Source organism: Petromyzon marinus, chromosome 83 (genome assembly GCF_048934315.1).
Source record: "Petromyzon marinus isolate PM22_M1 ecotype Great Lakes invasive population chromosome 83, UKy_Petmar_22M1.pri1.0, whole genome shotgun sequence".
In the NCBI taxonomy this organism is placed as follows: domain Eukaryota; kingdom Metazoa; phylum Chordata; class Hyperoartia; order Petromyzontiformes; family Petromyzontidae; genus Petromyzon; species Petromyzon marinus.
The window spans coordinates 1,172,707-1,190,061 of NC_133748.1; the positions used below are offsets into that span (position 1 = coordinate 1,172,707).

Below are 17,355 nucleotides of genomic sequence, written 5' to 3' on the forward strand. Positions count from 1 at the left end.
CACGGTCCAGACCTCCCCAGAGACCCTGGCTGACCGAGGAGGTGTTCAGGATGGTTGAGAAAAAGCGACAGGCCCACTGTCATCGGCGACAGAATCCCACGTCAGAGAATGAGGAGGCTTATCGCAGCCTTCGCTCGGAGGTTCGGAGAGCCGTGAGGCGCTGCAAGGATGGGTGGTAGTCGCGGGTTGCTGAGGAGATGGAGTCTGCCTCAGTGGCCCACGATCACAAATCTCTATTTAACTCCATCAAAAAAGTAACCTGCAGCGCCACACTTATTACCATCATTAGGGGAAAAAATGGTGATCCAATCTCCGACCCCCAGGAACAGGTTTTCAGATTTGCTGAGCATTTCTGTGAGGTCCTGGGGGAGGGGAAATCCCTCAGCCAGGAAAACATCGTGGCACAATGTGAGGATGACCCTGCTGAGGCTGCGGTGCCTCAAATATTGGAAGAAGTCACCCCCTGTGAGTGGCTGGCTGAGGTGCCATCTGTTGAGGAAGAACTAAAGGTGATCCAGAGTCTGAGACCAGGAAAGGCAGCGGGCAGAGATGATCTCCCAAGCGAAATGCTGAGGGAGGGTAGCGTTTGTGCACAGACTGCCCTATATGACATCATGACAACAGTCTGGACCACTGGACGGGTTCCGCAGGACTGGAAGGATGCCCTGGTGGTCCCCCTTTTTAAGAAGGGGGACCGCACAGACTGTAACAACTACAGGGGCATCTCACTCCTCAGTGTGCCGGGAAAGGTCCTGGCAAGGATTATTCAACATCGCCTTTCTAGGCACGCTGAGGAGAGGCTTGCAGAGCCCCAACGTGGTTTCAGGAAAGGGCGGTCCTGCACAGATGCCATATTTTCTGTCCGTCTGCTACAGCAGAGGTGTAGGGAATTCCAACAAGACCTACATCTCTGCTTTATTGACCTGGTCAAGGCCTATGATACCATCAGTAGGCCTGGGCTCTGGGTTGTTCTTCGTGCTTTTGGAGTACCTGACCCTCTGTTCACGATCATTAAGGACCTTCATGATGGTGAGCGGGCCCGGGTAACACTATGTGGCTGGGAGTCAGAGCCATTCCCTGTTCACCTTGGGGTGCGACAGGGATGTCCTCTGGCTCCCACATTATTTAACATCTATTTTGACCACGTAGTTCGTGAAGCCTTCAATGGCTGTACCGGGGGAATCTCCATATGGTACAGATATAATGAGAGGCTGATCGATGCCCAGGTGCGGTCGAGGGATGACTCTCTATTGCGCAACCACGTTATGTATGCCGATTATCTGGTAATTGCTGCTCATTCAGAGGAGGAGTTGGAGGCGCTGCTGCTGAACCTGGAGCTTGCCGCTACCTGGTCTGTCACTCCGCACGAAGCTTCAGGTCTTCTCGGCCACGGTTATTCCCTACCTTCTCTACGCTTGCGAAACGTGGACCGCCCTAATGGAACATCTTCGCCGGTTAGAAACATTTAGGCTGGCCTGCCTACGATCCCATCCTGGATTTAACCTACAGGCTGGATTGTGTGAGGAGCTCACAAATCCTTGAAAGATCTGGGCAAAGTCCCATCGGTGAGCTCCTCCGGCGGGCAAGGCTGCGATGGCTGGGTCATGTAGCCCGCATGCCCAGCCACCGCATGCCTAGACAGCTTTTTTTTCGGCCGGATCGAGGGGGCTAAGCGGGCGCGGCACGGGCTAGAGAAGAGATGGAGTGATGTGGTACTGGAGAACGTGGAGCTGAGTGGACTTGCCGATGACTGGTACCAGCGGTGTCAAGATCGGCCTCTGTGGAGGAGGCTCGTGAAGGACGCTGCTGCTACTGGGCAGTTGGAGGCAGTCGCCCTCCAACAACAACGGAGGGCGGAGGAGCGACGCTCACAACAACGAGCGGAGCGCCGGGTGGCTAAAGCGCAGCAGGTTGGCACAGTAGGGGGTGGGCGCACAGGTGGTGCATCAGCCAGTCATCTCGGTCATCTCAGTCAGTCGACCCGTGGCACCTGCTGGGTCTGCCCCGTGACCTGGCCAGCGGCGGGCGTTCGACACTCCACGTGGCGGCCTCAGGGTGCACGTGGCCTGGCACGAGCGTCGTGGTGACGTCACCGCCACTTAGCGGCGACTGGCTGCTGTTGTTGTTGTGTGCGTGTGTAGCAGTAGTGCGGTAGTGCTTGCCGCCACGCTGGGCTGCAAACCCCGGCGACCCCGAGTTCCATTCCCACCGCAGCGACGGCGATTATCTGAACCGCTCCTGGGCCCTCCCCTAGGTCGACTCGGCCTCAAATGAGTAGCTGGTGTAGCGGCGGCGGTGTAGCGGTGGCGGTGTAGTGAACATCGCCAGCGCTGGGGGAGAGATAAAGGCGGCCGGGCGTGGTGGTGCCGACCACCCCCTCTGTGTGCCGTGCCGGTCGCCTTCATAGACGCTGTTGCTGCTGCTGCTACTGCTGCTGCTGCTACTACTACTACTGCTGCTACTGCTGCTGCTGCTACTACTACTACTGCTGCTGCTACTACTACTACTACTGCTGCTACTACTGCTGCTGCTACTACTACTGCTGCTACTGCTACTACTGCTGCTGCTACTACTACTACTGCTGCTACTGCTACTACTGCTGCTGCTACTACTACTACTGCTGCTGCTACTACTGCTGCTGCTACTACTGCTGCTACTGCTACTGCTGCTGCTACTACTACTACTGCTGCTGCTACTACTACTACTGCTGCTGCTACTACTACTACTGCTGCTGCTACTACTGCTGCTGCTACTACTGCTGCTACTGCTACTACTGCTGCTGCTACTACTACTACTGCTGCTGCTACTACTACTACTGCTGCTGCTACTACTACTACTGCTGCTGCTTCTACTGCTGCTGCTACTACTACTACAGCTACTATTGCTGCTACTACTACTGCTGCTGCTACTGCTACTACTGCTGCTGCTACTACTGCTGCTACTGCTACTACTGCTGCTGCTACTACTACTACTGCTGCTGCTACTACTACTACTGCTGCTGCTTCTACTGCTGCTGCTACTACTACTACAGCTACTATTGCTGCTACTACTACTACTGCTGCTGCTTCTACTACTACTGCTGCTACTACTACTACCACTGCTGCTGCTACTACCACTGCTGCTACTACTACTACTACAGCTACTACTACTACAGCTACTACTACTGCTGCTACTACTACAACTACTACTACAGCTACTACTACTACAGCTACTACTACTACAGCTACTACTACACCTACTACTACTACAGCTACTACTACTACACCTACTACTACTATAGCTACTACTACTACAGCTACTACTACTTCTACTACTACTACAGCTACTGCTACTACAGCTACTACTACTACTCCTACTACTACTACTACAGCTACTACTACAGCTACTACTACTACTACAGCTACTACTACAGCTACTACTACTACTACAGCTACTACTACAGCTACTACTACTACTGCTACAGCTACTACTACTACAGCTACTACTACTACAGCTACTACTACTACAGCTACTACTGCTACTACTACTACAGCTACTACTACTGCTACTACTACTACTACACCTACTACTACTACAGCTACTACTACTACAGCTACTACTACTACTACAGCTACTACTACAGCTACTACTACAGCTACTACTACAGCTACTACTACAGCTACTACTGCTACAGCTACTACTACTACAGCTACTACTACTCCTACTGCTACTACTACTCCTACTGCTACTCCTACTACTACTACACCTACTACTACTACAGCTACTACTACTACAGCTACTACTACTACACCTACTACTACAGCTACTACTACTACACCTACTACTACTACTACAGCTACTACTACTACACCTACTACTACACCTACTACTACTACTACAGCTACTACTACTACAGCTACTACTACTGCTACAGCTACTACTATTACTACTCCTGCTACTACTACTACAGCTACTACTACTACTCCTACTACTGCTACTACACCTACTACTACTACACCTACTACTACAGCTACTACTACAGCTACTACTACTTCTACTACTACTACAGCTACTACTCCTACTACTACTGCTACTACAGCTACTACTACTCCTACTACTACTACAGCTACTACTACAGCTACTACTACTGCTACAGCTACTACTACTACAGCTACTACTACTACTACAGCTACTACTACTCCTACTGCTACTACTACTCCTACTACTACTACACCTACTACTACTACACCTACTACTACTACAGCTACTACTACAGCTACTACTGCTACAGCTACTACTACTACTGCTACTACAGCTACTACTACTCCTACTGCTACTACTACTCCTACTACTACTACACCTACTACTACTACAGCTACTACTACTACTGCTACTACTACTACAGCTACTACTACTGCTACTACTACTACTACACCTACTACTACTACAGCTACTACTACTACTACAGCTACTACTACTACTACAGCTACTACTACAGTTACTACTACAGCTACTACTGCTACAGCTACTACTACTACAGCTACTACTACTACACCTACTACTACTACTACAGCTACTACTACTACACCTACTACTACTACAGCTACTACTACTGCTACTACTATTACTACTCCTGCTACTACTACTACAGCTACTACTACTACTCCTACTACTGCTACTACAGCTACTACACTACTACACCTACTACTACTACACCTACTACTACAGCTACTACTACTGCTACAGCTACTACTGCTGCTACAGCTACTACTGCTGCTGCTTCTACTACTACTGCTGCTACTACTACTACCACTGCTGCTGCTACTACCACTGCTGCTACTACTACTACTACAGCTACTACTACTACAGCTACTACTACTGCTGCTACTACTACAACTACTACTACAGCTACTACTACTACAGCTACTACTACTACAGCTACTACTACACCTACTACTACTACAGCTACTACTACTACACCTACTACTACTATAGCTACTACTACTACAGCTACTACTACTTCTACTACTACTACAGCTACTGCTACTACAGCTACTACTACTACTCCTACTACTACTACTACAGCTACTACTACAGCTACTACTACTACTACAGCTACTACTACAGCTACTACTACTACTACAGCTACTACTACAGCTACTACTACTACTACAGCTACTACTACAGCTACTACTACTACTGCTACAGCTACTACTACTACAGCTACTACTACTACAGCTACTACTACTACAGCTACTACTGCTACTACTACTACAGCTACTACTACTGCTACTACTACTACTACACCTACTACTACTACAGCTACTACTACTACAGCTACTACTACTACTACAGCTACTACTACAGCTACTACTACAGCTACTACTACAGCTACTACTACAGCTACTACTGCTACAGCTACTACTACTACAGCTACTACTACTCCTACTGCTACTACTACTCCTACTGCTACTCCTACTACTACTACACCTACTACTACTACAGCTACTACTACTACAGCTACTACTACTACACCTACTACTACAGCTACTACTACTACACCTACTACTACTACTACAGCTACTACTACTACACCTACTACTACACCTACTACTACTACTACAGCTACTACTACTACAGCTACTACTACTGCTACAGCTACTACTATTACTACTCCTGCTACTACTACTACAGCTACTACTACTACTCCTACTACTGCTACTACACCTACTACTACTACACCTACTACTACAGCTACTACTACAGCTACTACTACTTCTACTACTACTACAGCTACTACTCCTACTACTACTGCTACTACAGCTACTACTACTCCTACTACTACTACAGCTACTACTACAGCTACTACTACTGCTACAGCTACTACTACTACAGCTACTACTACTACTACAGCTACTACTACTCCTACTGCTACTACTACTCCTACTACTACTACACCTACTACTACTACACCTACTACTACTACAGCTACTACTACAGCTACTACTGCTACAGCTACTACTACTACTGCTACTACAGCTACTACTACTCCTACTGCTACTACTACTCCTACTACTACTACACCTACTACTACTACAGCTACTACTACTACTGCTACTACTACTACAGCTACTACTACTGCTACTACTACTACTACACCTACTACTACTACAGCTACTACTACTACTACAGCTACTACTACTACTACAGCTACTACTACAGTTACTACTACAGCTACTACTGCTACAGCTACTACTACTACAGCTACTACTACTACACCTACTACTACTACTACAGCTACTACTACTACACCTACTACTACTACAGCTACTACTACTGCTACTACTATTACTACTCCTGCTACTACTACTACAGCTACTACTACTACTCCTACTACTGCTACTACAGCTACTACACTACTACACCTACTACTACTACACCTACTACTACAGCTACTACTACTGCTACAGCTACTACTGCTGCTACAGCTACTCCTACTACTACTACTGCTACTACAGCTACTACTACTCCTGTTGCTACTGCTGCTCACAGAGACCTCCCCCCCCCACTCCCACCCCTCCCCCGCACAGCACCGTCCGAGGCCACACGGGTGGGGGTCGTAACCTTTGACCTCGTGCGTCTCAACCCGTGTGTGCGTGTGTGTGTGTGTGTGGGGGGGCCCTGTTGCCCCTTCCCCTAGGTCGACTCGGCCTCAAGTAGCGCCTTGACGTTGCCCCGTTGTTTCCCCCCCCCCCCCGTGCCAGAATGACGGGCTCCCAGGAGGCCCCGGGCATCATCCCCCGCTTCTGCCACGACCTCTTCCGGCGCATCGGCGACGGGACCACCGGCAAGGTCGGGGCGCCTCTTGGGACCTCGCCGGATATATTATTATTTTTTTATTATTATTATTATTTATTTTAAAAAATTGTTTTTTATTTTTTTTAATTTTTTTTAAACAAAAAATTCTTTCGCCGGTTTTTTTTTTTCCATTGATTATTTTTTTTGTTAACCGATTTTTTTATTTTTCCCATTGATTATTTTTTACCGATTTTTTTTTTCATTGATTTTTTTTCACCGATTTTTTTTCATTGATTATTTTTACCGATTTTTTTTTACCGATTTTTTTTCATTTATTTTTTTTCACCGATTTTTTTTCATTGATTATTTTCACTATTTTTTACCGATTTTTTTTCATTGATTTTTTTCACCGATTTTTTTATTGATTTTTTTTCACCGATTATTTTCGTAACCGATTTTTTTTTCATTAATTATTTTTTCACAGATTATTTTTGTCATTGATTAATTTTTTTCACTGATTTCTCTTTCACTGATTTCTCTTTTTTTCACTGATTCTTTTTTTCACTGGCTCCGTGTCTCTGCAGACTGATCCGTGTCCTCAGGCTGATCCGTGTCCTCAGGCTGATCCGTGTCTCCAGGCTGATCCGTGTCTCTCCAGACTGATCCGTGTCCTCAGGCTGATCCGTGTCTCCAGACTGATCCGTGTCTCAGACTGATCCGTGTCTCAGACTGATCCGTGTCTCCACGCTGATCCGTGTCTCTCCAGACTGATCCGTGTCTCAGACTGATCCGTGTCTCCAGACTGATCCGTGTCTCTCCAGACTGATCCGTGTCTCAGACTGATCCGTGTCTCCACGCTGATCCGTGTCCTCAGACTGATCCGTGTCTCTCCAGACTGATCCGTGTCCTCAGGCTGATCCGTGTCTCCAGGCTGATCCGTGTCTCTCCAGACTGATCCGTGTCTCTCCAGACTGATCCGTGTCTCCAGACTGATCCGTGTCTCCAGACTGATCCGTGTCTCCAGACTGATCCGTCTCTCCAGGCTGATCCGTGTCTCTCCAGACTGATCCGTGTCTCTCCAGACTGATCCGTGTCTCCAGACTGATCCGTGTCTCCAGACTGATCCGTGTCTCCAGACTGATCCGTCTCTCCAGGCTGATCCGTGTCTCTCCAGACTGATCCGTGTCTCTCCAGACTGATCCATGTCCTCAGGCTGATCCGTGTCTCTGCAGACTGATCCGTGTCTCAGACTGATCCGTGTCTCTGCAGACTGATCCGTGTCTCCAGACTGATCCGTGTCCACGCTGATCCGTGTCTCAGACTGATCCGTGTCTCAGACTGATCCGTGTCTCAGACTGATCCTTGTCTCCAGACTGATCCGTGTCTCCACGCTGATCCGTGTCTCTCCAGTCTGATCCGTGTCTCCAGGCTGATCCGTGTCTCTGCAGACTGATCCTTGTCTCCAGACTGATCCGTGTCTCAGGCTGATCTGTGTCTCCAGACTGATCCGTGTCTCCAGACTGATCCGTGTCTCCAGACTGATCCGTGTCTCCAGGCTGATCCGTGTCTCTGCAGGCTGATCCGTGTCTCTGCAGGCTGATCCGTGTCTCTGACTGACCCTTGTCTCAGACTGATCCGTGTCCTCAGACTGATCCGTGTCCTCAGACTGATCCGTGTCTCCAGACTGATCCGTGTCCTCAGACTGATCCGTGTCTCTGACTGACCCTTGTCTCAGACTGATCCTTGTCCTCAGACTGATCCGTATCTCTGCAGGCTGATCCGTGTCTCTGACTGACCCTTGTCTCAGACTGATCCTTGTCCTCAGACTGATCCGTGTCTCCACGCTGATCCGTGTCTCCAGACTGATTTGTGTCTCCAGACTGATCCTTGTCCTCAGACTGATCCGTGTCTCTCGTCCCCGTTCCGCTGAACGTTCTAGGCCGTGTTCCACGTGGAGCTGAGCTTCTACGAGATCTACAATGAGAAGATCCACGATCTCCTGGGCAGTGCCGGGCAGCGGCGAGCTGCGGTGAGTGAGTGGGCGGAGGGGGTAGCACTCAGTCAGCCACTCAGTCAGTCAGTCACTCAGTCAGTCACTCAGTCAGTCACTCAGTCACTTAGTCAGTCAGTCAGTCACTCAGCCACTCACTCGCCCACTCACTCACTCGCCCACTCACTCAGCCACTCACACACTCACCCACTCACTCAGCCACTCACTCGCCCACTCACTCACTCAGCCACTCACTCAGCAAACTGACTCAGTCACTCACTAACTCACTCAGCCACTCACCCACTCAGTCACTCACCCACTCACTCACTCAGTCACTCACTAACTCACTCAGTCACTCACTACCTCACTCAGCCGCTCACTCACTCAGCCACTCACTCAGCTACTCACCCACTCATTCACTCAGCCACTCACTAACTCACTCAGCCACTCACTCAGCCACTCACTCACTCAGCCACCCACTCACTCGCCCACCCACTCACTCGCCCACTCACTCAGCCACTCACTCACTCAGCCACACACCCACTCACCCACTCACTCACACAGCCACTCACTCAGCCACTCACTCACTCAGCCACCCACTCACTCGCCCACCCACTCACTCGCCCACCCACCCACTCACCCACTCATTCAGACAGCCACTCACTCACTCAGCCACTCGCTCACCTACCCACTCAGCCACTCACCCACTCATTCACTCAACCACTCACTAACTCACTCAGTCACTAACTCACTCAGCCACTCACTAAGCTACTCACTCAGCCACTCACTCACTCAGCCACCCACTCACTCAGCCACTCACTCACTCAGCCACTCACTCACTTAGCCACTCACCCACTCAGCCACTCACTAACTCACTCAGCGACTCACTCATTCAGCCACCCACTCACTCGCCCACCCACTCACTCGCCCACTCACTCAGCCACTCACTCACTCACTCAGCCACCCACTCACCCACTCACTCACACAGCCACTCACTCACTCAGCCACTCACTCAGCCACTCGCTCACCTACCCACTCACCCACTCAGCCACTCACCCACTCATTGACGCAGCCACTCACTAACTCACTCAGTCACTCACTAACTCACTCAGCCACTCACTCACTCAGCCACTCACTCACTCAGCCACTCACTCACTCAGCCACTCACTCACTCAGCCACTCACTCACTCAGCCACTCACCCACTCATTCACTCAGCCACTCACTAACTCACTCAGCCACTCACTCAGCCACTCACTCACTCAGCCACCCACTCACTCACCCACTCACTCACACAGCCACTCACTCACTCACTCAGCCACTCGTTCACCTACCCACTCACTCAGTCACTCACTAACTCATTCAGCCACTCACTCACTCAGCCACCCACTCACTCGCCCACCCACTCACTCAGCCACTCACTCACACAGCCACTCACTCACCTACCCACTCACTCAGTCACTCACTCAGCCACTCACCCACTCACTCAGCCACCCACCCACTCACTCACTCACCCACTCACTCACTCACCCACTCACCCACCCACCCACTCACTCACCCACTCACCCACTCACTCACCCACTCACCCACCCACTCACTCACCCACCCACTCACCCACCCACTCACTCAGCCACTCACTCACACAGCCACTCACTCACCCACCCACTCACTCACCCACTCACTCGCCCACCCACTCACTCAGCCACTCACTCACACAGCCACTCACTCACCTACCCAATCACTCAGTCACTCACTCAGCAACTCACCCACTCACTCAGCCACCCACCCACCCACCCACTCACTCACTCACCCACTCACCCACCCACCCACTCACTCACCCACCCACTCACTCACCCACCCACCCACTCACTCACCCACCCACTCACTCACCCCCTCACACACTCACCCACTCACCACTCACTCACTGTGTGACCGTTCTCTCTGTAACAGCTGCGGGTCAGGGAGCACCCCACCCAGGGCCCCTACGTTGAGGGTCTTTCCACGTGAGTCGCTCGCTCAGCCGCTCAGTCACTCAGTCAGTCGCTCAGTCACTCACTCATTCAGTCACTCACTCAGTCAGTCACTCGCTCTGTCACTCACAAGCTCTCTTACTCCGCCTGTCACTCGCTCAGTCAGTCACTCGCTCAGTCAGTCAGTCAGTCAGTCACTCGCTCGCTCAGTCAGTCAGTCACTCACAAGCTCGCTCAGTCTGTCACTCGCTCAGTCACTCGCTCAGTCACTCGCTCAGTCACTCGCTTACTCAGTCGGTCACTCGCTCAGTCGGTTACTCGCTCAGTCGGTCACTCGCTCAGTCAGTCGCTCACAAGCTCGCTCAGTCGGTCACTCGCTCAGTCAGTCACTCAGTCAGTCAGTCACTCATTCAGTCACTTACTCAGTCAGTCACTCACAAGCTCGCTTACTCCGCCTGTCACTCGCTCAGTCTGTCATTCACTTGCTCAGTCACTCGCTCAGTCACTCACTCACAAGCTCGCTCAGTCTGTCACTCGCTCACTCACTCGCTCACTCACTCGCTCAGTCACTCGCTCAGTCACTCGCTTACTCAGTCTGTCACTCGCTCAGTCACAAGCTCACTTACTCCGTCACTCGCTAACTGGCTCACTCGCTCACTCATTCAGTCACTCACTCAGTCGCTCACTCATTCAGTCACTCACTCAGTCACTCGCTCACTCATTCAGTCGCGCACTCAGTCGCTCACTCATTCAGTCGCGCACTCAGTCACTCGCTCGCTCGCTCAGTCACTCACTCGCTTTGTCACTCAGTCACTCACTCACTCAGTCACTCAGTCACTCACTCGCTCAATCACTCACTCAGTCACTCATAAGCTCACTTACTCCCGTCACTCACTAACTGGCTCACTCACTCATTCAGTCGCTTACTCACTCGGTCACTCACTCACTCGGTCACTCGCTCACTCATTCAGTCGCTCACTCAGTCACTCGCTCACTCAGTCACTCGCTCACTCATTCAGTCGCTCACTCAGTCACTCACTCACTCAGTCACTCGCTCACTCGCTCACTCATTCACTCACTCACTCATTCAGTCGCTCACTCAGTCACTCGCTCACTCATTCAGTCGCTCACTGAGTCACTCGCTCACTCATTCAGTCGCTCACTGAGTCACTCGCTCACTCATTCAGTCGCTCACTGAGTCACTCGCTCACTCATTCAGTCGCTCACTCAGTCACTCGCTCACTCATTCAGTCGCTCACTGAGTCACTCGCTCACTCATTCAGTCGCTCACTCAGTCACTCGCTCACTCATTCAGTCGCTCACTCAGTCAATCGCTCACTCATTCAGTCGCTCACTCAGTCACTCACTCACTCATTCACTCGCTCACTCAGTCACTCGCTCACTCATTCAGTCGCTCACTCAGTCAATCGCTCACTCATTCAGTCGCTCACTCAGTCACTCACTCACTCATTCACTCGCTCACTCAGTCACTCGCTCACTCATTCAGTCTCTCAGAGTCACTCGCTCACTCATTCAGTCGCTCACTCAGTCACTCGCTCACTCATTCAGTCGCTCACAGTCACTTGCTCACTCATTCAGTCGCTCACTCAGTCACTCGCTCACTCATTCAGTCGCTCACTGAGTCACTCGCTCACTCATTCAGTCTCTCACTGAGTCACTCGCTCACTCATTCAGTCGCTCACTCAGTCACTCGCTCACTCATTCAGTCGCTCACTGAGTCACTTGCTCACTCATTCAGTCGCTCACTCAGTCACTTGCTCACTCATTCAGTCACTCAATCAGTCGCTCACTCAGTCGCTCATTCACTCAATCAGTCGCTCGCTCAGCCGCTCGCTCACTCACTCACTCAGCCACTCGCACACTCGCCAATTCACACTCACGTGCGTGTGTGTGTGCGTGCGTGTCTGTGTGCGTGCGTGTCTGTGTGTGTGTCTGTGCGTGTGTAACTGTGTGTGACTGTGTGTGTGCCTGTGTGACTGTGTGTGTGTGACTGTGTGTGTCTGTGCGTGTGTGACTGTGTGTCTGTGCGTGTGACTGTGTGTGTGACTGTGTGTCTGTGCGTGTGACTGTGTGTCTGTGCGTGTGACTGTGTGTCTGTGCGTGTGACTGTGTGTGTCTGTGTGTCTGTGTGTGTGTGCGTGTGACTGTGTGTGTCTGTGCGTGTGTCTGTGCGTGTGACTGTGTGTGTGACTGTGTGTGTGACTGTGTGTGACTGTGTGTGAGTCTGTGCGTGTGTCTGTGCGTGTGTGTGTCTGTGTGTGTGTCTGTGTGTGTGCGTGTGTGTGACTGTGTGCGTGTGTGTCTGTGTGTGTGCGTTACAGATACGTGGTGACCTCATTTGCTGACGTAAAGGTGAGGGGGGGGGCAATCACACAGGCCCAGAGATTGTGGTAGTAGTGTGTGTGGTAGTGTGAGTGGTAGTGTGAGTGTTAGTGTGAGTGGTAATGTGAGTGGTAGTGTGAGTGTGAGTGGTTGTGTGAGTGGTAGTGTGAGTGGTAGTGTGAGTGACTGAGTGGTAGTGTGAGTGGTAGTGTGAGTGGTAGTGTGAGTGGTAGTGTGAGTGGTAGTGTGAGTAGTAGTGTGAGTGGTAGTGTGTGTGGTAGTGTGTGTGGTAGTGTGAGTGGTAGTGTGAGTGTTAGTGTGAGTGGTAATGTGAGTGGTAGTGTGAGTGTGAGTGGTTGTGTGAGTGGTAGTGTGAGTGGTAGTGTGAGTGACTGAGTGGTAGTGTGAGTGGTAGTGTGAGTGGTAGTGTGAGTGGTAGTGTGAGTGGTAGTGTGAGTGTGAGTGGTAGTGTGAGTAGTAGTGTGAGTGGTAGTGTGTGTGGTAGTGTGTGTGGTAGTGTGAGTGGTAATGTGAGTGGTAGTGTGAGTGTGAGTGGTTGTGTGAGTGGTTGTGTGAGTGGTAGTGTGAGTGGTAGTGTGAGTGACTGAGTGGTAGTGTGAGTGGTAGTGTGAGTGGTAGTGTGAGTGGTAGTGTGAGTGTGAGTGGTAGTGTGAGTGGTAGTGTGAGTGTGAGTGGTAGTGTGAGTAGTAGTGTGAGTGGTAGTGTGTGTGGTAGTGTGTGTGGTAGTGTGAGTGTTAGTGTGAGTGGTAATGTGAGTGGTAGTGTGAGTGTGAGTGGTTGTGTGAGTGGTAGTGTGAGTGGTAGTGTGAGTGACTGAGTGGTAGTGTGAGTGGTAGTGTGAGTGGTAGTGTGAGTGGTAGTGTGAGTGGTAGTGAGAGTGGTAGTGTGAGTGTGAGTGGTAGTGTGAGTAGTAGTGTGAGTAGTAGTGTGAGTGGTAGTGTGTGTGGTAGTGTGTGTGGTAGTGTGAGTGGTAGTGTGAGTGGTAGTGTGAGTGTTAGTGTGAGTGTTAGTGTGAGTGGTAATGTGAGTGGTAGTGGTTGTGTGAGTGGTAGTGTGAGTGGTAGTGTGAGTGACTGAGTGGTAGTGTGAGTGGTAGTGTGAGTGGTAGTGTGAGTGGTAGTGTGTGTGGTAGTGTGTGTGGTAGTGTGAGTGGTAGTGAGAGTGGTAGTGTGAGTGTGAGTGGTAGTGTGAGTGGTAGTGTGAGTGGTAGTGTGAGTGGTAGTGTGAGTGGTAGTGTGAGTGGTAGTGTGAGTGCTAGTGTGAGTGGTAGTGTGAGTGGTAGTGTGAGTGGTAGTGTGAGTGTGAGTGGTTGTGTGAGTGGTAGTGTGAGTGGTAGTGTGAGTGACTGAGTGGTAGTGTGAGTGGTAGTGTGTGTGGTAGTGTGAGTGGTAGTGAGAGTGGTAGTGTGAGTGGTAGTGTGAGTAGTAGTGTGAGTGGTAGTGTGTGTGGTAGTGTGAGTGGTAGTGTGAGTGTGAGTAGTAGTGTGAGTGGTAGTGTGTGTGGTAGTGTGTGTGGTAGTGTGAGTGGTAGTGTGAGTGTTAGTGTGAGTGGTAATGTGAGTGGTAGTGTGAGTGTGAGTGGTTGTGTGAGTGGTAGTGTGAGTGGTAGTGTGAGTGACTGAGTGGTAGTGTGAGTGGTAGTGTGAGTGGTAGTGTGAGTGGTAGTGTGAGTGTGAGTGGTAGTGTGAGTAGTAGTGTGAGTGGTAGTGTGTGTGGTAGTGTGTGTGGTAGTGTGAGTGGTAGTGTGAGTGTTAGTGTGAGTGGTAATGTGAGTGGTAGTGTGAGTGTGAGTGGTTGTGTGAGTGGTAGTGTGAGTGGTAGTGTGAGTGACTGAGTGGTAGTGTGAGTGGTAGTGTGAGTGGTAGTGTGAGTGTGAGTGGTAGTGTGAGTAGTAGTGTGAGTAGTAGTGTGAGTGGTAGTGTGTGTGGTAGTGTGTGTGGTAGTGTGAGTGGTTGTGTGAGTGGTAGTGTGAGTGGTAGTGTGAGTGACTGAGTGGTAGTGTGAGTGGTAGTGTGAGTGTGAGTGGTAGTGTGAGTGGTAGTGTGAGTGTGAGTGGTAGTGTGAGTGGTAGTGTGAGTGTTAGTGTGAGTGGTAATGTGAGTGGTAGTGTGAGTGTGAGTGGTTGTGTGAGTGGTTGTGTGAGTGGTAGTGTGAGTGGTAGTGTGAGTGACTGAGTGGTAGTGTGAGTGGTAGTGTGAGTGGTAGTGTGAGTGGTAGTGAGAGTGGTAGTGTGAGTGGTAGTGTGTGTGGTAGTGTGTGTGGTAGTGTGAGTGGTAGTGTGAGTGGTAGTGTGAGTGTTAGTGTGAGTGGTAATGTGAGTGGTAGTGGTTGTGTGAGTGGTAGTGTGAGTGGTAGTGTGAGTGACTGAGTGGTAGTGTGAGTGGTAGTGTGAGTGGTAGTGTGAGTGGTAGTGTGTGTGGTAGTGTGTGTGGTAGTGAGAGTGGTAGTGTGAGTGGTAGTGAGAGTGGTAGTGTGAGTGTGAGTGGTAGTGTGAGTAGTAGTGTGAGTGGTAGTGTGTGTGGTAGTGTGAGTGGTAGTGTGAGTGGTAGTGTGAGTGGTAGTGTGAGTGCTAGTGTGAGTGGTAGTGTGAGTGGTAGTGTGAGTGGTAGTGTGAGTGTGAGTGGTTGTGTGAGTGGTAGTGTGAGTGGTAGTGTGAGTGACTGAGTGGTAGTGTGAGTGGTAGTGTGTGTGGTAGTGTGAGTGGTAGTGAGAGTGGTAGTGTGAGTGGTAGTGTGAGTAGTAGTGTGAGTGGTAGTGTGTGTGGTAGTGTGAGTGGTAGTGTGTGTGGTAGTGTGAGTGGTAGTGTGAGTGGTAGTGTGAGTGGTAGTGTGAGTGGTAGTGTGAGTGGTAGTGTGAGTGACTGTGTGTGACTGTGAGTGGTAGTGTGTGTGACTGTGAGTGACTGAGTGGTAGTGTGAGTGGTAGTGTGAGTGGTAGTGTGAGTGGTAGTGAGAGTGGTAGTGTGAGTGGTAGTGTGTGTGGTAGTGAGAGTGGTAGTGTGAGTGGTAGTGTGTGTGGTAGTGAGAGTGGTAGTGTGAGTGGTAGTGTGAGTGGTAGTGTGAGTGTTAGTGTGAGTGGTAGTGTGAGTGGTAGTGTGAGTGACTGTGAGTGGTAGTGTGAGTGGTAGTGTGTGTGGTAGTGACTGTGAGTGGTAGTGTGAGTGGTAGTGTGAGTGACTGAGTGAGAGTGGTAGTGTGAGTGGTAGTGTGTGGTAGTGTGAGTGGTAGTGCGAGTGGTAGTGTGAGTGGTAGTGTGAGTGGTAGTGTGAGTGACTGAGTGAGAGTGGTAGTGTGAGTGGTAGTGTGTGGTAGTGTGAGTGGTAGTGTGAGTGGTAGTGCGAGTGGTAGTGTGTGGTAGTGTGAGTGGTAGTGCGAGTGGTAGTGTGTGGTAGTGTGAGTGGTAGTGTGAGTGACTGAGTGGTAGTGTGAGTGACTGAGTGACTGAGTGGTAGTGTGAGTGACTGAGTGACTGAGTGGTAGTGTGAGTGACTGTGAGTGACTGAGTGGTAGTGTGAGTGACTGAGTGACTGAGTGGTAGTGTGAGTGACTGAGTGGTAGTGTGAGTGACTGAGTGACTGAGTGGTAGTGTGAGTGAGTGGTAGTGTGAGTGGTAGTGTGAGTGACTGAGTGACTGTGAGTGGTAGTGTGAGTGACTGTGAGTGGTAGTGTGAGTGACTGAGTGACTGTGAGTGGTAGTGTGAGTGACTGTGAGTGGTAGTGTGAGTGACTGAGTGACTGTGAGTGACTGAGTGGTAGTGTGAGTGACTGAGTGGTAGTGTGAGTGACTGAGTGACTGAGTGGTAGTGTGAGTGACTGAGTGACTGTGAGTGGTAGTGTGAGTGACTGTGTGGTAGTGTGAGTGACTGAGTGGTAGTGTGAGTGACTGAGTGACTGTGAGTGGTAGTGTGAGTGACTGAGTGACTGAGTGGTAGTGTGAGTGACTGAGTGACTGAGTGGTAGTGTGAGTGACTGAGTGACTGAGTGGTAGTGTGAGTGACTGAGTGACTGAGTGGTAGTGTGAGTGACTGAGTGGTAGTGTGAGTGACTGAGTGACTGAGTGGTAGTGTGAGTGACTGAGTGACTGAGTGGTAGTGTGAGTGAGTGGTAGTGTGAGTGGTAGTGTGAGTGACTTGAGTGACTGTGAGTGGTAGTGTGAGTGACTGTGAGTGGTAGTGTGAGTGACTGAGTGACTGAGTGGTAGTGTGAGTGACTGAGTGGTAGTGTGAGTGACTGAGTGGTAGTGTGAGTGACTGAGTGA

The 17,355-nt window shown here is 50.4% G+C and overlaps 1 protein-coding gene across 1 annotated transcript in view; it reads left to right on the forward strand.

Moving 5' to 3' along the window:
- The window catches only part of LOC142907829 (uncharacterized), a 76,322-nt gene that overhangs the window by 20,177 nt on the left and 38,790 nt on the right, over positions 1 to 17,355 (forward strand). The window contains exons 6-9 of the mRNA XM_076057648.1: positions 6,744 to 6,831; positions 8,717 to 8,806; positions 10,716 to 10,768; positions 13,078 to 13,108. Coding sequence (XP_075913763.1) covers positions 6,744 to 6,831; positions 8,717 to 8,806; positions 10,716 to 10,768; positions 13,078 to 13,108 — 262 coding nt within the window. The remainder of the gene's footprint in view (positions 1 to 6,743; positions 6,832 to 8,716; positions 8,807 to 10,715; positions 10,769 to 13,077; positions 13,109 to 17,355) is intronic.